The sequence below is a fragment of the Pongo pygmaeus genome, chromosome 7 (genome assembly GCF_028885625.2).
Source record: "Pongo pygmaeus isolate AG05252 chromosome 7, NHGRI_mPonPyg2-v2.0_pri, whole genome shotgun sequence".
NCBI classification, from domain to species: Eukaryota; Metazoa; Chordata; class Mammalia; order Primates; family Hominidae; genus Pongo; species Pongo pygmaeus.
This window is the reverse complement of record NC_072380.2, coordinates 136838878-136863314: the sequence shown is the minus strand read 5'-3', so window position 1 is coordinate 136863314 and position 24437 is coordinate 136838878. Positions and strand designations below refer to the sequence as shown.

The 24437-nt window shown below is 43.4% G+C and overlaps 1 protein-coding gene across 1 annotated transcript in view; it reads right to left on the bottom strand.

Moving 5' to 3' along the window:
• The window catches only part of FER1L6 (fer-1 like family member 6), a 207983-nt gene that overhangs the window by 56461 nt on the left and 127085 nt on the right, over window positions 1-24437 (bottom strand). Inside the window, exons 22-27 of the mRNA XM_063669062.1 lie at window positions 19173-19307; window positions 15364-15513; window positions 4883-4993; window positions 4464-4625; window positions 3131-3308; window positions 589-815 (exon numbers count right to left, since the gene is read on the bottom strand). Of these exons, the coding sequence (XP_063525132.1) occupies window positions 589-815; window positions 3131-3308; window positions 4464-4625; window positions 4883-4993; window positions 15364-15513; window positions 19173-19307 (963 nt within the window). The remainder of the gene's footprint in view (window positions 1-588; window positions 816-3130; window positions 3309-4463; window positions 4626-4882; window positions 4994-15363; window positions 15514-19172; window positions 19308-24437) is intronic.

The following is a 24437-nucleotide window of genomic DNA, read 5'->3' as shown; positions in this document are numbered from 1 at the left end:
TCAGCCTCCCAAAGTGCTAGGATTACAGGTATGAGCCACCATGCCCGGCCCCTTAAGACATTCTTAAAATGGCCTTCTCTTTTAATTCAATTGATACACCAAGATTTTTCACTCAAATATATAATTTAGAAAGATTAACTATATCCTTGTTTTGTGGTTCTTTGTGTACTTGTCAATCTCTCCTTCCAGAACCATCACTAACTATTTTACTCCTCTTTAGAATCCAAAAGATGCATCTTCTTGGTCCCATATGATCTTGTACAAAGTAGGACCTGAATATTTGTGGAACATGCTTGGAGGAAGAAACCCATGGCCTTTCCAAGCTAATGAATTAAGAAGAGTTTCCGTTCAATTAAATATTACTGTCACATTTGACCAGCACTTTAATTTCATGCACATTAACTTTCTGATCCTATAACAAAGCTGTGGAGTGGGTATCAGTATCCTCATTTTACAAAGGATGAACTAATACTCAGAAATGTGAAGCTGCTTGCCCATGGTCACACTGCAAGCAACTTCATATTGTCTGAGGCCTCCAGTGCAAACTCCAATGAGCCTTGTAAATATGGGGAGGGATTTTAGTCTGACCTTAGGTTTTCCATCTTTTGGTGGCTCCTGGGCTACAGGTGTGTGTTCAGGCTCCAGCATCGGAGATGAGTCAGGGACATCAACCAGGATGGCTGGCTGGGCCTGGGCAGGGTCGGGCACCACTGTGGGAGGTGGCTCAACATCCACATAAATGTGATCCGCTGGGGGATCCTGGGAGGAGCTGTGGGCTCCAGAGGACTCGGTGGCTGTTAGCGAATCTGAAATCTCTGAAAAGAAAGCACATCAGGTCAGGGAGCTGGGCTGCATCACAGGGTGGTCATTTCAGGGACCTAATACTAGGAATCAGACAGATCCGGATTCAACTATGTCAGGTTGCTAATATTTCTGAACCTCATTTTCTTATGTATAAAATGACAGTAAAAATACCCATCTCACTGGGAGGATGAAATGAGACCATGATGTAAGGCAACTGGCATATAATAGGTCATCAATAAATGGTTGTATTTGTTATTGATCCCTCAAAGTAATTTTAATCAATCGTGGTCATTGGGATTATGAAAATCAAGGTTTAGGGTGCAGATTCTGTGTCTAGGGGGATTGTCCCCCTGCTGTGTGTTAATCTGGGGAGACTTTGGAGCTCCAGAGAGCCATGAAGCCCCCAACAGTAGGCAGAACTCTGGGCACATAAGTACATGTGCTTGGCAGGGAGCAGGGGTATGTCCAGAGTTCACGAGATTCTTAACTGGGCTTCTGATGCCTTAGAAAGGTTATAATGCTGTCCTTCACTGCCAATGGTCCTCATCTCTCCGTTTTATGCTGTAGGAGTCAGCACTCAGGAACATTTTCCAGTTCGGTACCCCCATGGCTGCCACAGACTCCAGAGTTTCTCTCTCCCCATTTGCTGACTTTCCAACAGCAAATTCAACCCAACAAACTCTTATGGGTATCTACTGGGCATAGACACAAAGAAACCAGTGAGACAGACTAGAAATCTCAGAAATGGAACAGGGGATGTATGACAACTGGTTTATGAGAAAGATGGTAGTACAAATCATTGGGAAAATGAATGATAGGTTAGCAGACCCTTTGGGGGGAAAATGGTGCTCTATATGGAGAAAAATGTAGCTGCATCTCCACTTAAAATCATATATAAATTCAGATGATTGAAGATCTAAATGAGAAAGCTAAAACTATAAAGCTAGCAGAAGAAAATATAAGATAATATCTTTGTCACCAAGGGGTGAGAAAAGATTCCTTAAACAAGACTAAAAACATAAACTATAAAGTTTAAAACATGGAGGGGTCTGAGTATATCTCAATTAAGGATTTCTGCTCATAGATAGGAATTATAGGCAAGGTTAGTAATTATCATACTAGGAAAAGATATGAACAATATCTACAATCTACAGGATTTTAACATCTAGAAAATACAAATAATTTGTGAATCAAAAAGAAAATTAAAGCACATAAAATATGGGCAAAGGACATGAACTGGCATCACAGAAGGAAGATTAATATGGCAGCAAGGGTATGAAGGGTGTGCAAACAGGAGCAAGCAGAGAAATACAAGTTAAAATAAAAATTAGATACTAATTTATGTCCACAGGGTAGCAAAAAACTAAAACCAAACCAAAGCAAAACAAAAATCTAGAAAGTTGGATAACAGCAGGTGCTGCTGAAGAGGAGAAAAATGGGGTTCCAAATGCAGAACTGGCAGTATAGACTGATGTAGACTGCTGTAGATCAGTGCAGCTCTCTGGAGTGCCCCCGGCACTAATTAATGAAAATACATGTGCGTATTTCCTGGGACCTAGTGATCTCACCCCTGGGTGTACGTTCCAGAGAAATTCCCACATAGCATCTTCCCTCAGGGAACACACACAGGGATATTCATTGCAGCACTGATCATAGAAAGGGGAGTTGAGGTAGTCAATGGGTCTAATATGAGAGGAAAGGAAAAGTAAAGTGTTGTAGATGCAGTGAGTAATAGTAACAGGCTAATGTACACACAGCAATATGGATAGAGCTTAAAACAGAGAATTGAGTGAAAAGAATAGGAAAACAAATGAAAATTATAGCATCATATTATTTAGGTAGATTAAATCGACTTAAATTTGACAAGGATGATGGCGTAGGGCCTGCAGTGGGGAGGGCACTGGGATTAGAGATAAGGAATAAAGAGGACAGTGGATAGAATGAGAGAATCTTTGAATAGACCAGTGATGATTGTAGAGCATGGAACTGAGACGTGCAATGAACTCGACTTTGTGTATCTGAGATCCAAAATTGAACAAACTAAAACAACATCAAGCACAGAGCCAAGTAAAATGTCAGCATGGAGGCAGGAAGGAGCGTAAGTCATATTCAAGGAAGGCATGTTAGAGTTACTGACCCAATGTGAGTCAAAGTAAGAGTGTGGCAGCCAAAGAAAGCAGAGGCCCCTGCAGGAGCAAGCTCATCAGAAAGATCTACCCAGCCACTTGGCTGTGGGGCATCCTCTTTGAGCCAATCCCACAGCAGGCACTCTGCAGGCGCCATGACTTTATAGTTACAGCTACAAAATCTAGGAGCAGCTTCTCACCATGCCCAAGCTGGGTTCCATCCACCTGTGTGATGGGGGCAAGGGGCTCTTGTTTACGCAGAAACTGCTTCAAGTAGTTGATGGTGTAGGTGCCCACAAGGGTACTCCTCCCAAAAGCTCTCCAGTCCACCACGCAGATGCTCAGTGGTGGGTGCAGAAGCTCGTTCTCAGGCAGTTCCTGCAGAGAGAGGCTGAGATGAAGAAGGGGCTAGGCCTGGCTGCTTGAGCCCTGGTGACCCTTCCATGGGCAGACCCAAAGCCAGCTGGGCATCCAGCCTCCCTTGTCTTTGCCTTGCCATTCTGTCCCTCGTGGCCAGTCCTGCAGATTGCCAAAACTCTGGAGCCACGTCTTCCCAAGCCAGGGAGTAATTCACCCAAATAGGATGTCTGCCTGAGTAACAATTTGTCCCAGGTTTAAATTACAAAAATCTCTCACCTCTGCACTCTCTCTGACGGTCATTTTCAGACCTCTTTATTTTGTCATTATCTGCCAACAGAACTCTCATCTCCAATGACAGCTTATCCAGGCCCATTATATAAAAGAGATGAAAGTCGAGCCATTTAATACAGAGCTGAGAGTGAAGGGACAGTGCCCCAGCCACCTGTTTTCCCTGGTGGCCCCCGAGACTCAATGCAGCCTGATACAAAAGATTTGCAAACACCGTGCACATTCTTCCATTGTAGGCTTTGCTAACTGGGGGTATATGTCCAGTGGAGCAGGCTGGGCTGCGCGAAGCAATTTTTTCTTTGCAATTAGTTTCAAATCAAAGCACAAAAAAGTATGCTGAAATATTGAAATAAATAAAAGCACAGATGTCAAAAAAAATCACTTCAGAAGCATAAATTCACATGTAAACTCCTGACATTCTAAGTACAAATACTTTTTAAAAAATGTAGCCATTAAAATAAATTTTATTACAGTATTTTCTAGGCCAGTGGTTCTCAAATTTTATCATATATCAGAATCACCTGGAAACCTTGTTAAACCAGAGACATCTGGCCCTCCCTGCAATAGTTTCTAACTCAGAACAGCCAGGCCTGAGAATGAGCATTTCTAACAAGTTCTCAGGTAATGCTGATGCTGATGAATTGGGGACCACACTTTGGGAACCACTGTTTTAGGAAAAAGTTTGTCAACCTGCTTTGACTGCTGTATGATCCACACTGGAAAAGTTTCAAAATAAAACAACAAGTCTATTTTATCTCATTCTGAAATTCTGGCTTTTCACTAAATTAATTCTTTCTCGCAGGTAGTGGACATCTGAAACCCTAAAACATCTCATCTCTGGAAAAAAGAGGAATGAGTCAGGTCGGGAGAGTGAGAAGCTCGCACCACTTCGAAAGCATCTGCCTGGATGCTGAAGTTCGGATTGTTCTTGTAGCTCTGGATCACACAGGACTTCACACCTTGTCCTCCGCACTCAATGAGAGCCTGAGGCCGATCCACAGAGAGGAGCTGCACCTTCTTCATTTCCCGAACTCCCCAGAAGAGAACCTGAGGAGACAACCAGCAGAGCCATCACCACTGATCCACGGAGGAGCCCCACGCCTGCCCTGTCTCTGTGTGGAAAAGTCAGACCTACTCCCTGAGAACCATGCTGTGTTCCTCCAGGAAAGAACTGCACAGCTTTTTGAGGGCTCATTCTTTTTCTCTAGATCTCCCGCCCATTCCATACGACCGCTCCTACAATTCAGGTGGGGCCACTGCCCTTGAGTGCCAAAGAACAACTCAGCTCCTCCCCTGACCCGTACCTCCACTCGGTATTTGCTCAGCACTGGCCGAATGTTGGCAGGAACTGGGTAGATCTGGGTGATGTCTGGTGGCTCAACGGGTGGGAGGCCTTGCAGCCCGGAAGAAGGGACCTACCACACAAGGCAAGTGTGAGTTAGATGCTGAAGAGACACAGGGAAGGCAACAGTGCCACACAACCACCTCATCAGTAAGATGTTCACTGTTTTGCCAACAAAAGTAATGTTTCCAGCTTAAAATACAAGGACCATGCCTTTTACCATATTTAATTATTTATTAATTGATAAATGCAGTCATTTACAAGGGTAACCAACATTTAGCGAGCACTTAAGATGTACCACAAGGCTAATAACACAGAGCTCACAGTATAGAGGGGAGAGAGAAAAACAAATACAGAAGATGGTCTTTACAACTTACTAAAATTACACAAGAACCACAGCAGGGTGGTGGAGAAGGAGCTTCTATCAGTTTCCAAATGTTTGAGTCTTAATGATCCCCACTCCCTTCAGACCTGTCAAGATCTCCAGAAAAGCCATTATGTACTACTACTACTACTGCTAATACTAATACTACGAAAAAAGGATGTACATTTAATCCAACAGACACTACATCCTAATCAGTGAAGCAGAAAAGGAAATGTTTTGAAGGCAGATGAAAACTTGTCACTTCTTGTGCACTTGGGGTTAATGAAACTTCAGGACAATTTCAGCTTTGCTGAAATTTCACACAAAGGACTTAACAGAGTTCTACTGAGAAAAGGGTCTTTTTCACTGTGTAGGCCATCCCACACTGCCTCAAAACCTGATTCGACACATGCATCTTTCAAGAAGGTTTCCTCAAAGAAAACAAAAAATAAAAGAAGCTTTTTCTGACCCGATCCCAGCTGCTTCTACCATTCAATGCCTTTTGGATGCAATATGTCCTCTATGCAGATTTCGTGAAGAAATTAGAGGACTGAGTCCAGAAATAAGGCTCTGCTGTGTGACCCTGCACAAGTAACTTTCCCTCTCTGAGCCTCAGATATTGGGCCAGATGACCCATCAAGCTCCTTGGGAATCAGATGTTCTATTAAACATTGCTTTGGAGCAGGTGGTTCTCCTTACTGGGGCTGTTTGTCTGCCTGAACAATTTACAGGGACTTGGCCAATAGGAAGTCTTTATTTACTTCATTCTCCAAACCCCTCCATGTACAGTGAGTTCTTGATAAATGTTTACTGGTTGACTGACATATTAGTCCACATGCTCCGTATGCTAGAAAAAGCCTAACTGTGCATCAAAATCTGCAAAATGCAAATATATCACCATTCCATTTTCACAGACATATTCTAGTTGGCAACAGCAGATGTGGTTAAGCTAATTACAAGAAAGCTCAGAAAAAGGAGAGCAGACACTGCAAATGTGAAATAGGCTTAAGGTAATGAAGCTGCAGGATACACCAGCCCAGATCAAGAAGCTGGTAAATAATGAGGATGGCAATGCCCAACACTGCCTGGCAGTGAAGAGGTGAGCAATTTAGCCTGCGAGCATCACCTCACTGGGAAAGTTAATAGCCCCTCGGGCTTTAAAGGGAAAGCCACAGAACAGCTGTGATGGTGGCATAGGAGGGGCTGCCTCAAGATGTGCATCATATGTTTTATCCTGGGGCTGCTGAAGTATCTTGGGAAATGGCCAAAGAAGTTTTGCTTTGTAAGTGCCTGAAAATTGCTGTTAAGAGCTCAACACAGCCCTAGAGAATCCTATAACATTGTGGCAATTAAATGACTTTGCCACCAGCCAAGATTAAGCTTTTCCCAGTGAAATGGGTTGGTTGCTGGCCTATAAAACCATGTGATATGCAGTTACTCAGCACATAGACCAGGGAAAAACAAGCGATTGTTATAAAGACAAAATAGTAAGAAGTGGTGGTGAGCAGGATGGGTAGTTGGTCTGAAAGCCAAACTGCTCTAATATCCCCATGGAAGTAAAATATCAGGACCTCAAAGTAGGTCCAGCTTCAGGTCCAGGACAAGGGTGAACCAGTGTGGTACACAGGGTACAAAAGTTAAGGAGGCACTCACTCTTAGGGTCATGCATGACCCTAGTCCCAGCCCTGCCCATCTGAAAAATCACTGATGCTCAGAAGCCTTTCTCCTTTCTGTCTCCCTCAGCTCATAATTTATATTTCTATTATTTCTCATCTTTAGTACAGTGGTTACTTGGGCTCCATCACTTACTAGCTCACTACATATTTTATGTAGAAATGTCTAGCATGCAATAAAATATGGCATGCACAGAGATAAGACAATGTGATTAACAAGAGAAACTAAGCGAAGAAAGACTCAGGATTCAGATAATGTGGTAATCAGACATGAACTTTAAAGTAACAATGCTTAATCTGTTCAATAAGAAACCAGATAAAAAATTTCAATAGATAAATGAAATCTATAATGAAAAAAGAAATGGAAATTGTATGGCTGAAAATTTAGTCACTGGAAAGAAGAACTTAGTGAATAGGTTTTAAAAAAGAGGCAGGAGAAATGAGCTGGAAGATAGGCCATATTGTGGATAAAATAAAGCTCAGAGAGACAAAATGATAGACAATGCATAAAAGAAGAGGCACAGAGTATCTAATTAAAAGGTCTAATATACATGTAACTGGAGTCACAGAGGACAGGCTAGAAGAGGTGAGGCAAGGAGAGGAGAAAAGGGAGAGAAAAGAGGAGGAATAGAACAGGACAGAAGCAATCTTTGAAGAGATAAAGGCTGACAATTTTCCAAAACTAATTTAAAACATCAAGCCAGGGTTTTAAAAGCTCTATAAAATCCAACAAGATAAAAACAAAACTGTATTTTATTACAACATAGTAAAACTGCTAAAAACCAAAAATAAAGAAAAATACCTTAAAAACAATCAGATGAGGGAAAAAAAATAAAGATCACTTTTTAAGGAGCAACAATAAGAATAATAACCAACCTCTCAAAAGAGAAAGCACAGCCCAAACAATGGAATAATATCTTCAGCTGAAAGAAAATTGTTTCCAACCCAGGCAAACAAAACAAAACAAAAAAACCTAAGAGGAAATGTAATGGGCCCAACATCAAATAGTGAGATTATGGCAAAGCCAGAACCACCAGAAGAGGTAAGTGTGAGCTCCGGGATAAAGTTAGTGACTTGAGGAGATTGTCTTGAGGGCTTGAGCAGGGTCTCTACTGGAAGATTTTGTTTGTTTGTTTCTTTTTTTTTGAGACAGTCTCACTCTGTCACCCAGGCTGGAGTGCAGTGGTGCGATCCCTGCTCACTGCAACCTCCGCCTCCCGGCTTCAAGCAATTCTCCTGCCTCAGCCTCCTGAGTAGCTGGGATTACAATTGCGCGCCACCGCGCCCAGCTAATTTTGTATTTTTAGTAGAGACGGGGTATCACCATGTTAGCCAGGCTGGTCTCGAACTCCCGACCTCAGGTGATCCACCTGCCTCTGCCTCCCAAGGGTGCTGATTACAGGTGTGAGCCACTGTGCCTGGCCTGGAAGTTCTTAATAATATGTAAGGATCAGCCAGCTTTCCCTTCCTGACCCCTCACTAAGCCTATTTTAGGGTGGATGCCTTCCGCAAAGTCTTCATTAGCAGGGCAATAATCAGTTAATGACACTTTACCTTTAAAACAGGGAGAAAGATCACACAGAGACGCTGTCTGAAGCTAATTAAATCATCTAACTCAGACCTCTAATGAGAAGACTTAATGAGTGCCAAGCATCAGAGAAGAATATCTCATTTTTTAAGCCAATAGAACTTAGGTTAAATCTATACCACATAGAGAAAGAAGATTAAGAACAAATGAAAAAATTAGAGAACATTCACATGATGGTAAGAGAAAGAGTCCTAGAAAGTTGAATGAAAAGGAAGAATGGATTCTAAGCAGGCAGAGTTAACACATAAATCCATGGAGGCTGCACAGTGCACAACCGTAGGGGGGCCAGCCACATAGACCGAATAGCAGTGGCCCCTTGCGGGGCTGTGTAGTGCACTAACCCTGTAGGTAGGCTGAGATATTTCTAGGAATTGGGAAGTGTGTTGGGCAAAATAATGACTCCCAAAGCTGTTCACATCCTAATCCTCAGAGACTATAAGTATGTTACCTTAAATGGCAAAAAGGGATGTGGCAGATGTGATTAAATTAAGGCTCTTGGAATGAGGAGTTTATCCTGGATCATCTGGGTGGGCCCCATGTATTCTTGAGGGTCCTTATGAGGCAGCAGCAGGAGAGTCAGAGTAGGAAGAGATGTGATAATGGAAGTAGACGGGAGGTTGGGGGGAGAAAGAGACAATGAGAGAGAGAGACTTGAAGAAGCTATCTGGCTGGCTTGAAGGTAAAGGAAGGCCCACCAGCCAAGGAATGCAGGCCAATCCCAGAAACCAGAATAGACAAGGAAACAGATTTCCCCCCCGAGCCTCCAGAAGGAACACAGACCTGCTGATGCCCCAGTGAGGGACCCTTTCAAACATCTGACCTGCAGAACTGTAAGATAACAAATTGGGTTGCCTTAAGCCACCATGTCTGTGGTCATTTGTTAGAGCAGCAATAGGAAATCAACACAGGAAGCAAAACATTCTAAGAAAGGGAGGTGGACTTTCCAGAAGGAGAACATTCAAACAGCAGAGGAGAGGAAAACTGTAATAGGACAGAGGGGGTTCTGAAAACAAGAGAAACATTATAAAAGTAGGGGAAACGAGTGTTCTAAGTATGGAGAATGGAAAAGAATGCCAAAGTGTGAATAACAACAGATAGTTCTGAGATTGCAGAAGGGGACGTCGCTGTGAGGGGCCCAGGGAATGGCCCAACAGTTGAAATCTGGCTCACACACAGAATTCCATGAATGTTTGTTCATTGAATGAGTAAATAGATGCATTTTTTTTTTTTTTTCAAGACAGGGTCTTGCTCTATCACCCAGGCTGGAATGCCGTAGCATGATCATAGTTCACTGCAGACTCCACCACCACGCCCAGCTAATTTTTTATTTTTTGTAGAGATGGGGTCTCGCCATATCGCCTAGGCTGGTCTTAAACTCCTGGGCTCAAACGATCCTCCTGCCTCAGCTTCCTAAAGTGCTGGGATTACAGGCGTGAACCACCAGGCTCCGACAAAATATTTCACGGTGAGTCTATGATGTGTAAAATATTGTGGGCTTTTCTGTGTGATGTGGAGATAAACCTCACATGTCAAATCTCATCAGCCGATCCAAAAGACTCTACCTTTAAGATATATGCAGAGCCCACCTCTCTTCCTTTCCATGGCTACATTGATTCAAGGTGCCTTTATCTCCAATCTGAGTAACTTTAAGAGTCTCCCAACGGGCCTTTCTGCTTCTCTCCTTGCCCCTTCGGAATACACTAGATCTGGCATCTTCGCGTTGCAACATTAAGTCATTGTGCCGAGAGTCCTCTCTTGGCTTCCCATCTCTCCCAGAATAAAAGCCAAAGTCCTTACCAGGCCCCATGTGATCTTTTCCCACTGGCCTCGTCGCCTTCCCGCTTCCTGTCATTTGTCCATTCCAGCCGCATTGACCTCCTTGAGCATGCCAGGCATAGTGAGGCTTCAGGGTCTGGAATTTGCTCTTCCCTCCGCATCTAAAGGCTCTTTGCCCGCTTAGTTGCATGGTTGCCCAGTTAACCATGCAGCTAAAATGTGAGGCTACAAAAGTAGTCTGAGGACAAATTTCAGGACAGCTCAACAGCCAGGCTACAGAAATGTGACAGTCTCCTATGGGGCAGATTTCCTCTTCAGGGAATATTAACACTTATCATGAAAAAATGTTTTGTGGTCAAATACATTTGGGAAATATCAAGTTTTGAAAAAGAAGTTAAAAAAAGTTCTTTGTGGCAGGACTTCTCAGTTTCTTTACCATGGTAACTGGCATTTCAGATCCCCAAGAGAGATGTGATATAAAGCATTTCTCAAGCTTTCTTGTCACTGTATTTGGAGGGAGTAATGTTCCGAAAAAAAACCCAGACTTTGAGAATGTTCCTGATGGTAAGAAGTAAGAGCCACTGAAGATTTCTGGAGAGCAGGGTGGTAACACCAACTGGTATTCTGGAAGGAATGTGGAGGATGGAGTGAACAGGAAAAGTAAAGAAGGCCAGTAACCCAGCAAGGAGGCCAATGTAACATTCAGATGAGCACTAAAAGAACCCATGGGAACGGGATGGGAACCATTCAAGGAACAATGTATGGGGTGGGCCTGGCTGTGGATAAAGACATGGTGTAAAGAATTTAAGGCTTACTGAATTTTCAAGCTGGAGTGTCTGGGAGAACAACGGGGCTATGAATCAGGGTAGGAAGGACAGGGGGCAGCTAACTTGGATAGAGGAGGGAAGTAAAAATAATGAATTCAGTCTGGTGTATAGGAGAACAAAGGTATTACATCCTTCATGTGTTTTTGAGACGGGCCTCTTGCTCTCCTGCCCAGGCTGGAATGCAGTGATGTGATCATGCTCTCACTGCAGCCTCAACCTCTCAGGCTCAAGTAATCCTCCCGCCTCTGCCTCCCGAGTAGCTGGAACCACAAGCATGTGCCATCACACCCAGCTGAATTTTTATGTTTTGTAGAGATGGGGATCCCACTATGTTGCTGAAGCTAGTCCCAAATTCCTGGGCTTAAGTGATCCTCCCCGCCTCTAAATCCTTCTGAGCAAGGGCAGTTTCAGTAATGGAGATAGAGAAACTGATGCCAGACATCCACAAATGAAAACTGAGAACAGCTGGTAACAAATGAAGGCATTTTCCAGCCCCTGTCTTCTCAGTATGTATGAGATCCACATGCTAAGACAGTCATGCTGGTGATCAAATTACTTTTTGAACAAGTGATCAAATGAGAAGAAGTCCTAATGAAATCCTAATGAATTGTATCTCAGGCTACTTACCTCTGACAGTGCTTACTTAAGTCGGCTGTCAGGAAGCAGCAGGGTCTCTCACCAGTGTGCCCAGCTCAGGGCTCAGCCCACTCCAAATACAGTGACAAGAAAGCTTGAGAAATGCTGTCAACCTCAGGAGGGAGGATGAGAGGTGGGGCTACAGAACCCAGACAGCTGAGCCCACAGAGAGCATTTGGGGATCCACCAGTCCAGCCTTCATTGGCAGATGCAGGCTCTCAGACCCAGAGCACTTATTAGGACAGCATTGTGTAGTGAAAAGAGAGTTGACTGAATCCAGTTCAGTTAGCATTGAGCCTCAGCTTTCTCACATGCAAAATGGGAGTGCTGGACTAGATCTCATTTTTCCAAGTCAGCCATTCCACGACTACCTTTACCACTTGTACATCTCACAACCATCTTTTTTATTCGACACTTTTATTTTTGAAAAGGAAACTTCATCTTGCAAGGTAAAACAAGTACTACTTGACAGAAATGGAAAGTCACTTTAAAAATAAAACCTATGAAACAAAATAGTGTTATTGGAATATGCAATGTGATGCTTTTTTTTTTTTTTTTTTTTTTTTTTTGAGACAGAGTCTTGCTCTGTCACCCAGGCTGAAGCGCAGTGACACGATCTCGGCTCATGGCAACCTCTGCCTCCTGGATTCAAGCGATTCAGGTGCCTCAGCCTCCGGAGTAGCTGGGATTACAGACGTGCACCACCACGCCTGGCTACTTTTTGTATTTTTAGTAGAGATAGGGTTTCGCCATGTTGGTCAGGCTGTCTCCAACTCCTGACTTCAGGTGATCTGTGCTCCTCAGCCTCCCAAAGTGCTGGGATTACAGGTGTGAGCCACCACACTTGGCCAATGTGAAGCATTTCTTAAACTTTCTCTTTACTGTATTTGGAGGGACTGGTGTTCCAAGAGGCAGACTTTGGAAAATGTTCTCATAGGTGTCACTGATCTCTTTAGGAAGGGACTGTGCCTGCAACCTGTGCTATCTCTTATTAAAAAGGGAGGTTTCAAGTTGAGAGATATTCGAGACACATTAACATCAAAAGTGGCTTTCTTCTAGAAGTAGTTAGAAGGATAAAACGTGGCAAAACTCCCTTCATATCAATCCAACACTATTTAATGCTGGTTTTGACCTAAAATCACTCATTGAAAGTCTAAAATCAACAGGATTCTCACTTAGGACTGGACCAACAGTTTTGAAGTTTACATTCAGTTCTGATAGTCCATTTTCATGTGCAACACAAATCTATTTGACTAGATCTGGTTCTATTAGAATCCCATTTGGTTTTCAGATTTGTAAGACAAAGATTTTTCTAGTCCTACCCTCCTAGGCTGCAGTCATTGTGGAACTAGAGCCAATGCTTGAATTCCTGCTAATCCATTCCCCCAAGAACTCTCACCCAGCCTCAGCTCCCCTAACAGAGAGCTCACTCTTTCTCCAAGGCAGCCATTCCATCCTCAAAATTTTCTCCCTTACATGGAGCAAAAACTAGACCACACTCAAAGTCTTTGATAAGATGAGCTTAAGAACTCATCACTGTAGCCGTGTGCAACCCCAAGGCTGTAGACCTGGGCAGGTTCTGGGTTTGAATACAAGTGTGTCTAACTCCAAAGCTGCTCCCTTCCTCATTATGCTCCCCAGAATCCCCAGCTGTGGTGGGACTCTCTGGATTCTAGGCTCTCACCTGCCATATTGAGCAAATAATTACCTTTCTATCCAGCTCAGTTCCTTTACCTGAAATACATGGTAGAATTGGACATCTTGCTTTAATATTCTCAGGCATCATTTTCAGCTTAAATAGCTATTTGTGGAGTGTTTATTCCATGCCAGGCACTTTAGATAGATTGACTATAATCCCCATTTTGCAGGTGAAACCCAGATTAAGTAGCTTACACAAGGCCACACACTAATAAATGGTGAAACTGAGATTTCTACTATGAGGTTGAGGGGCCTATATCAGAGATTTCTCCCCTTAACCTCCTACTCACTGAGGCACCAGGAGGTGCCTGGTGGTACTTTACCTTTTAGTCAGATCAACACCTCTGTCTTAGGCTGCTTAGGCTGCTATTATATAATAGAATTCTATAGACTGGGTAGTTTAAACAATAAATGTTTATTTTTCACAGTTCTGGAGGCTGGGAAGTCCAAGATCCAGGTGTCAGCAGACCTGGCATGACTGGTATCTTCATGCGACCAAGAGAGAGAGGTTATCTCTCTTTTGTCTCTTCTTATCAGGGCATTAATCCCATTCAAAGTCTAAAATCCCAATGAGGATGCTAGCTCTAGCACCTTCATTCTTAACTCATTCTCTTTGTGTTAGGAATGCTTGGCTTCTGGTTTCTATACTAATTGAGTTTTGGCTTTATTTGATTTTTTTGTTTTGTTTTTAAATTGGAATTTCTGAAAACTAGGCTTACCTATATAGACATTGTTATGAACTGAATGTGACTCTCCAAAATTCATATGTTAAAATACCAACCCCAATGTGATAGTATTTGGAAGTGGGGCCTCTGGGAAGCAATGAGGTCATGAGGGCAAAACGCTCATGAATGGGATTCGTGTCCTGATAAGAAGAGACACAAGAGAGATAACTCCTCTCTCTTGGTCTCATGAAGACACCAGTCATGCCAGGTCTGCTGACACCTGGATCTTGGACTTCCCAGCCTCCAGAACTGTGAAAAATAAACATTTATAGTTTAAACTACCCAGTCTATAGAATTCTATTATATAATAGCAGCCTAAGCAGCCTAAGACAGAGGTGTTGATCTGACTAAAAGGCAAAGTACCACCAGGCGCCTCCTGGTGCCTCAGTGAGTAGGAGGTCAAGGGGAGAAATCTCTGCTACAGGCCCTTCAACCTGCTCACTTCTTTTCCAGGTTCTCTCCACATCCTGTGTGTTCCTTTCCTAGACTGCTGGACTTCAGGGACTCAGCTTCTCTTCCCAATACCTGCTTCTGCTTTCTGAAAAAGTCTCCCCAGACACATGTTTATAAATCCCCCTTGGTCTTAGCGGGAAGGACTAAGATCTCTTTGTCTTTGCAAAACCGTATAGTGTAAGGAGCAAAAGGCCTTAAAGGTCTAAGGTCAACTCAGTTCACCCAGCTGTGTGATAAGTCAGTCAATCACTTTAATCCTAAATTTACTATCTGTAAAATGGGAATCATAATACCTACCTCAGCAGGACTAAGGGAGCTTTAGTGTGATGAAAGGTATACGAGACAACAATCACCACACCGGACACATGGTAAGTGCCCACATATGTTTGCTTCCTCTCTGTTTTGTATCCTTTCATGACCTGCGTGGAGCTCAGGAACTTGCACACACGGCTGCTCAAGCATCGTTGGCTAAACCCGCAAGAATATTTCATCCTGAGATTCTGACTTCTAACCTCAGGGTATCTGGGAATAGTCCAAGTCACCTGAGTTCTTAAGTGCACCTCTCAGGTCCCCAGGAGACACATTCAGACATGGGATTGCAGCAAGGGATCAGGCACAGCTTCACTGAAGTGGCACTTCTGGTGAGGCCACTTCTCTGGCCAGGTAGACCTGATAGATCTGGTGCCACATCTGGTTCACTCACCTGCAGCAGTTCAAATACAGCAAGGAGATCCCCTCCAGAAAGATTCCCACAAAAGATGGGGTGATAGCATAACGTGGGGGGCTCATAGTCCTGGTCAGCCAGCTTCACAACAGGAGCAGCCACTGTGGCACCCAAATATTCTGGCTTCCCCTAAAGAAGAAAAGAAATGAGTTTGTATTTCCTGATCATTAATTACCTGGTTCTGATCCACATCAATGCAGTTTTACAAATAACCTCCACAAAACCATCAGTATCCGTGTCTCACTCTCTTCTCCTGCCAAGCTCCTCTTGCCCATTTCCATGGGTCTGGGGAGCAGTGGGTTCCACTCATGCTCCTAAAAGGGTCATCCTGGCTGGGCACGGTAGCTCAGGCCTGTAATCCCAGCACTTTAGAAGGCCGAGGCAGGTGTATCATGAGGTCAAGAGATCAAGCCCATCCTGGCCAACATGGTGAAACCCTGTCTCTACTAAAAATACAAAAAGTAGTTGGGCATGGTGGTGCACACCTGTAGTCCCAGCTGCTCAGGCGGCTGAGGCAGGAGAATTGCTTAAACCTGGGATGTGGAGGTTGCAGTAAGCTGAGATCGCACCACTGCATTCCAGCCTAGTGACAGAGAGAGACATCTCAAAAAAAGAAAAAAGAAAAAAAAAAAAAGGTGGCAGGGGTGGTCATCCTGGGGGCTTTCTGGCCCAAAGCTATCTTAGGGGCTAGCTCCTCATATATTGAGCTCAGTAGGATATAGTTAAAATAATTATCCAGGGAAGACTGGAAGGGGAAAAGGAAAAATCAGGTGGCAGCAAACATTCCAAAGGATCTGCAGGGCAGGGCATCACTATGGTTGAGAGCACGAGCTTTGGAGCCAGGCAGACTTCAGTTTGAGCTCTCACATCTGCCACGGTCTAGTTCTATGCCCTTGGGCCAGCTGCTCAACCTCTGAACGCCTCACACCTAATAAGGATTTAAAAGTAATACCTTTCCATAGGATCATGAGGACTAAAGGAATGTTATATAGGCTTTACATAGGGACTGGTATATAAGTGCCCAATACATAGTAATGATGAAGATGATCGATATGTCTAAGTGATGGGGCAGTCCTGCCCTATTTTTCTTGGTAGTAAAAAAGGATATTAAAATATTTTTGTATGTATGTATGTAGGCCGTATATTTCTATAAGAACTATGCGATGCTATGGCTCTGCTTCCTGCCTCTTGCAAGACTGTGTGCACATTCCCCCAGAGGCAGCATAGGGCTGCGCAGTCATTCTGCTGTGCTATTTGTCTCAAGAACTGCTAGAATATAAGCTCCTTGTGGGCAGAGTTGCCTGCGCTATTCACTGCTGTGTCCCCTGGCACAGGGCAGATACTCAATGCATGCTGGTTGAGTGAAAGCTGTTGGATAAATGACCTCTGCCATCCAAGGTCAGTGCCCTTGCTCTTTTTGGCTGAGGCTGGGTTTTAGCAGTCACACTGCTTCATTGTCTCTGGACTCCTGAAGCAATATGTGCAACCCCAGCTGTAGAAGGAAACTTGGTTGAGGTGGAAACCAGGCTTTTGTTCAACCACACTTGAAAACAAAGCTGCCTGCTGGTGTCCACTAGTGGAGACAGACCTATTTTGGGGATGGGTGGAGTTAGGGCAGCTGGCTAGGAAATCAGTGATCTGCCTAACGATTTGTTCATTAACCCAGCTGGGAATGGTTAATTCAAATTAGCCCTGGAAACAAAAGAGTAAACGTAGCCCAAGCAACCAATTTTCCAAATATAAACTCATTTATTCCAGAACCAGCAGATTCTTATAAGGCCATTGGGAAATGAGGTAAGGTTCTAGACTGGAAGCATGGGTCCAGCAGATTCTGATTCCATTAATCTGAGCATCACCATATTTTGGGCCCTGGTTAGCTGCAGCGCACAAGGGTAAACAAAAGTTTTTGCATGTCTACATGTATTTCTCTGGGAGCAAAGTGTGTATTTTCATATTCCTTTCTCTCCCACATTTCTTTTTCCCTTTAAAGTCAATAATGTCAGCTGAATTTCTCCATAAAGGGCTTGGCTTAGGGTTGGGCCAGGAAAAGCCACTGCTGAATGGAGATCTGGAAGGGAAATGGAAAAAAATGGAACAGCAAAGGGAAACACAGCCAGCCCAGCAGGTTAGTGTAACAGGACTGTGGCCTACATACATACATACGAAAATATTTTAATATCCTTGTTTACTACCAAGAAAAATAGGGCAGGACTCCCCCATCACTTAAACATATCAATCATCTTCGTCATTACTACATATTAGGCACTTGTATGCCAATCACTATGCAAAGCCTATACAACATTCCTTTGGTCCTCATGATCCTGTGGAAAGGTATTATTTTTAACTCTTTTTTAGGCATGAGGCGTTCAGAGGTTGAGCAGCTGGCCCAAGGGCATAGAGCTAGAAAGTAGCAGATGTGAGAGCTAAAACTGAAGGCTGCCTGGCTCCAAAGTTTGTGCTCCCAACCACAATGGTGCCCTGTCCTGCAGATCTTTGGAATGTTTGCTGTCACCTGATTTTTCCTAGCAGAGTGTTCAAAGACGCTCTACTGCTATTATTGTTTTCTGCATAGAAAATAAACACTAACAATTGAAAGCATGTTGTTAAGAACAAAATTGAAAAGGTAGTTATTTTGTGGTCTTCCCTACAGAACATCTATACATGCTAAATAGTAGAAATCCTCTTCCATAAATATATGCATCTATCCCCAATTTATAGATAGGGGAATGGGGCCCAGAGGGAGGGAGTGGCTTGGAGGGCTAGAATGTGGATATATAGGGGAGAGACTGCTACACTAGCCTCTACCACCTGTACAGGCAAAAGTGGGCACAGGGGACCTGGTTCAGCCTCCAACCAACTATGACTTTAAAGAAGGTATTTGAGCTTTCTATGTCTGTTTCTTCCTCTAGAAAGCAAGATGGGAACTTCATGGTCTCCATGGTCACCAAGGTCTCTGCTCCCCTTCTGTGATGCTAACTTCTTGAATCCCTCCTGACCTTGACCCAAAGACAGGGGCTGTCAGGAGTACTGCGAGGAGGTGGGGAAGCTTTAGGCAGGCTTCCTGGAACTACTGTTTTACTTATTTGTGCTTCTGCAACCTCCTGAGGAGGTAGAGACATTAAATAAAGAAACAAACCCTTTCCTTTCATTTTAGACTACCTAATTTAAGAAAAGACTATTTGTGTAAGTTAAAAAAATCCTCCAGTAAGCTTTTGGCTCTATCCAAGGGTTCAGCACACAAACATCTTTGGAGAAGAAGAGGTTTGGTTCACATCATAAAAGAAAAGGGATAGAGATGAATGTGTTGTGTAGGGCGTAGAAGCAACAAGCAAGAGAGAAAGAAACACAGAAAGGCTGAGAAAATACCCATCCATTTCTTTTCAGCCAGGTGAGATCAGTAAAAACCTCCTGTTTCCAAAAGGCATGGACATTTTTATTAAACAGCAATAGGACCTGGAATTAGCTGGAGGCTGGGTACAGTTGCAGGTTGCTTTATACAAGTATCACATTCCTGAAGAAGTGTGTAGACTGACGTTCTGTAAACCAGATCCAATTTTGATTGCCATTTAAATGGAAGTCAGTGAAAAACTCTTTTAGTAAAGCAAATGATCATCACCAATCTTTTTGGTTCTTTGAATTGTTTTCAGAGGTCAAGTTTCCCTCTAGGTACCTGTAGTGTTCTCACCACTCACAGCGTCAGGACTTTATTTACTTGAAAATAAAGTGAGTGAGTTCAACGTGGCATTTTTTATGAGGTGTGGTCAGCGCAGGCCCAGGGGGACACTCACCACAGCGTCGCTGTCATACAGCTCCACCACCACTAAGGGCGGGGACTCTGCCAGTTCCTTCACGTCTCCGTGCAGCACCAAATCATTGAATAGCAGCATTTGGTTCCAGGTCGGAGAGAGGGTCTGGGAGATTATCTGGAAGGAGGGACCAAAGAAAAGCAAAAGATAATTCAATTGAGTTATAGGGGCTGTAAGGTTCATTCATCAAATACTTATACAGGGGAAAGAGAACACATCATCATTGTGATTGCTCACCATTCAATATTCAAGTGACTATGTAAACTGAGCAGCTACTATGTACTAAACAATGCTAGGGAACACAAAGACTCCCAACCGCGGAGGAGCGTACATTCTTAAGTTTCATGAGCAGAGCCCCTACAATGTTTAACACCCTCTTTGCATACATACTTTCAGCTCAGTCCTCACAGTAGTGCCAATGATAACACTAGCCACTTTTTTGAGCATTTATGGTGTGCTGGGCACTGAATTTCACATGCACTGTCTCATTCAACCCTCAAAATAATTCTGGGAGTTGGGTTCAGTTATTTACACACGTTTTCCAGATCAGGAAACTGAGGCTCACTTGTCCAGAGCCAGCAAGTGGCAGAACTGAGATTCCACCTGGACCATCTGGCAGCAAAGCCCAGGCAGGCTGCTAACCTCATCCACTCTCACCACGTAGATGCTAATATTATCTCCATTTTATGAATGAGAACATGGAGGATTAGGGAGATTAAATGATTCTTGACTTGGGAGCAAATACAATTTTGTCATCAAATATCCTAAAGTTGGGTATTTGACCTAATATTCCTTATGTGGAATTCTACTGTTTTGTGGTTATTGACTGAATTAAATAAATGAAGGTTTTCAAAACCACCCTCACCATTTTGCATGACATCTTTCTTACACTGATAGTAGACTGTACCATTATACAGATGGAGAAGTCAAAGGATACAGAGGATAATAATCTGCATAATTGCCCTCAGACCATGAGCATCTTGCCTAGAAGTGGCTCACAGCCCCCTCATAGGCCATTTAAGTGGTGCCCTCAGAAGGGAGGGCATATTTGGTCTTGCATTTTCTTCTCTAGTTAATTGGATGTTTGGAAACCTCTCAATTTCACACAGCTGAAGACTGGAGTTGTTTGCAGGGCAAGTGGACCCTGCACCTGGGCAGAAGCTGTTCCATTAATGCAGGAGACTAGTCCTGGAAAGAGTTCAAAACCACCTTTCTTCCTCTTCCAGGCAAATGAGTGATTTCATAGGTGAATGTATCACAGCAGCCGCTGGGTCCAGGGGAAGTTTCTGAACTGTGCCTTTGTCTGTCACTGTTCAATCTAGGAGGGAAGTCTGGAGAGAGACCTGGCCTGGACTCCAAAACTCATATCAACTGTCATCTCAGCGTTTTACATCAAGTCATTTCTAGTCACAGCATTAAGTCATTTGCCCTGTGGTCACAAAGGAATATTTTTATTGCTCTTCTTTATGTGGGTCATAAAAATATTGTGCATTTTCACAATTGCCTTCTCTTCTTGCTTTTTCACTTTTAGGGTACTTTATGTCTGACACACAACAAGATTTTAAACGTTTCAGAGAAAATCTAACTTTTCCAATAGGGAATGAATGGCTTCAACCAACAAATAACAGAAGTTAAAAAGCTGCAATGCAAAGTTACCCTGTGTCAGTGACATCACAAAGAACCGTGTTTTTATGATGCTTTTCAAAATAGAAATGTGATCTGTCTTGTAGCATGCACTCGACAGCGTGATACCAAAGCAATTTATGATCTTCACAGCATCTTTCCTATAGAAATATTTTGGTATCTTCTTTGGCACTGGGCTGTAAATACCACTTGATAAGATTTCAGAGGCCAGCATTTGTTCATTCACTCATTCATTATATAAATATAGGATTCAGGACCTACAATGTGCTAGGCACGGTATTAGACACTAACACAGCACTCTGTGCATAGCAGATGCTCAATAGCTATTTGCATGAATAAGTGTGTATCGACCTGTCCTTGGAGTTGCTCCCATGAGTAAAAGGACTGCATGACCACCTTCAGGAGGTACTAAAAGTTTCACCCAAACAAAAATACATTCTCCTACCTACCTCAGAAGGAAGGTAACTTCGTCCTCATTCAGTGACTGAGCATAAAAATGAGAAGACAACAGACTACTTTCTCTTTCCTATGTTTTGAGAGTTAGTATGGAGCGTGGTGATGATGAGTATAGACTCTGGAGCTGCACGGCCTGGGTCAAAATCCACGCTCTTCCATTTATCAGCCATGTGACTCTAAACAAACCTCTCTTTGTGCCTCAATTTCTTTATCTGTGAAATAGGGATAACTTGTGCATTCCTTCCAGAGGATAAAATACTCTGCCAAGGTGCTTATGATTCGCCTCCTTTCTTAAGGGCTTTCTTAAAGAGTTATGCATTATAACTGAGTTAAATGACATTATCTGGAAGTTATGGTAGCACTTGCCTAACATTTTGATGGAGCCAGCTATCGTGGACAGAGTATAGCTTTAGAATCAGATAACTCTGAAGTGAAATTCTAGTTTCATTACCTACTCGATGTTGGACTTAGGCACACTGGAGAATAACCCTCCAAACCTTAGTTTTCCTCATTTAAATGGGGTTAGCACCTACCCTGTGGAGTTATGACCATTGTCCAAGAATATTAAGTGCTTGGCACACGACAGGTGCTCAATAATTGCTTGTTACCCATCCTACCCAATCCCAGCCCATATTCTTTTATAAATGAGTAAACATTTACTGAACGCCTGCCACATGGCAGCCTTGGTGCACTGGGGTAAGAGACCATTCACGTCCTCAGGACTAAGCCCCAGTCTGGTTGTTGGAAATGGCAGGTTCCGTGCTCCACCCTCTAAGATTTCCTCCCCTTCTCCTCTAATGCTCCCTCTTAGCCATTTAGTCCGTTTCCCTCTTTCATCCCAGAAGCCTTTCTCTGTGGGAGCTTTCTCTCTTTCCCTTTGTATTTCAGTCACAAGATTTCTATGTCCCATATCCCCAGTGATGTTGAGAATGACTGGATTCCCCTCTTTGAAATGTCTCATTCCATTAAGTCACTTTATAAAGCATTGCTTTTCAGGACCAGCCTTCGGAGGCTTTTTCTCCCTGAGCCCTGTGTGGTCAGGTGAATGCTACCAGTTGAACAGTGGCACTCGGCTATGACTGCAGGGGCCCAGGTTCAGCTTTCCTCATCATTAAAAATACATCAAGGGGGCATGTCACCTGCAGACAAGTCCCTCTGTGTTAGCGCAGAAGTGAAACAGGAGAGGGAAATTGGTACCCTTTCTTATGAAAATGGAAGTGGAGTGGTTAAGCAAAGTGACTTTGGAATTGGGCAAACCTGGGTTTCCATCTTGGCTCCACCATCTTCTAGCTATATCATTTCCGAGCCTTACCTTCCTCATCTGTAGAATGAAGACTCTAATAACATCCAGCTTTGGGCTGCAGTGAGATGTAGCAAACGATGCATATAAAATGCTTAGCATTGTTCCCAGCACGTGGGGAGCTTTTAGTAAATAGCAGCTATTATTATTAACAAAAATGAGGTACTTGGCTTAAAATTATGGAGACAAAGTCCAGAACTCAACAGAACCTATTTTCCCTTTCAAATAATTATTTGATAAACAAAAGCCATCTGTTCCTTTGAGATATGGATGTAAATCAAATGAAGATGCTGTATGGAGATACAAAATACAAGGATAATTACACAGCAGACTAAGGATTTCATCCAAATCCTGTACTTCACTCAGGCCCTGGAATTCCACAGTGTTGTGGCAGGTGGAGGAGGGCTCCAGGGGTCTGTCCTGTGAGAACTCCCCTTGCTGTAGGAAGGAAGCCTCAATGACAACAACAACAAGCAGTCACATAGGCCTTAGTTTTAAGCAAGGTACTGTCCTGGGTATTTTATCCTCTGGAAGGAATGTACAAGGTTATCATCCCTACTTCACAGATAAAGAAATTGAGGCACAAACAGAGGTTTATTTAGAGTCACACAGCTGATAAATGGAAGAGCATGGATTTTGACCCAGGCAGTGCAGCTCCAGAGTCTATATTCATCATCACCACACTCCATACTAACTCTCAAAACACAGGAAAGAGAAAGTAGTCTGTTGTCTTCTCATTTTTATGCTCAGTCACTGAATGAGGATGAAGTCACCTTCCTTCTGAGGTGTCTCCTGACTTCTCTCCCAGGTAGAACTAACCCTTTCTCTACCTGGCTCTTGTAGGACTCTGTATAGCCCTGCACCCTGAGGCTTATCATAGTGTAGTGACTCATGTGTCATAAGGCCTGCATCCATGCCTGGATTGCATATTACACTGGAGCAGAGTCTGGTTCTTCTCATCCTCCAGAGCCCAGCATGCGGCCTGGCAAAAAGCCAGCACCCGACAGGCATTAGTTCAATGAATGTGAGGCTGGTTCACATCACGCTGTCAGTGTGCGAGTCATAAATCAAAATGCAGTCTACTCTATCATCCAGGTCATGGGCTTTGCCCTGGAGAACAATGTTAGCCCTCTCAACATCAGCCAATGTCATGGCCAGCATTTATCAATCATTTTATAAATTTAACTATCTGCTTCTTCATGACAGTCCCATTTTAAAATGACAAACTTGAGGTTTAGTGAGTTGTGTTACTTGCCCAAAGACATGCAGCCAGAGAGGAGATGAGCTAGAAAGTAACTTTAGGGCACTCTGTGTGCTAACCCATGGTGCTTAACTCCCTGAGATGGGCAATTCTTTACTGAGTTTTCCTCTTTTCAAACCACAAATCAGAGAACAGAATAAATTTTTAGAGAATAGAATCTAATGAGAAAAGCATCCTACTGGATTTTTGCTGATTAGGAATCCTTTCACATTTTAGTACTCATTGTATAGGATAGGGAGAAAGACACAGGAAACAGGCACAGACCCATACTATGATTTGCATATTTGTCTTTTCCAAAACTCATGTTGAAATTTATTCCCTAATGTCACAGTATTGAGAGGCGGGGCCTTTGAGAGGTGTTTGGGTCATAAAGGATCTGCCTTCACAAATGGATTAATCTATGGATTAATAGGTTGTCATGGGAGGGGAACTGGTGGCTTCAGAAGAGGAGGAAAAGAGGCCTGAGTGAGCATATTAGCATGCTCTGCCCCCTCACCACGTGATGCCCTGTGCTGCCTCAGAACCCGCAGGGTTCCACCAGCAAGAAGGCCCTCACCAGATACGGCTCCTCAACCTTGGAGCTCCA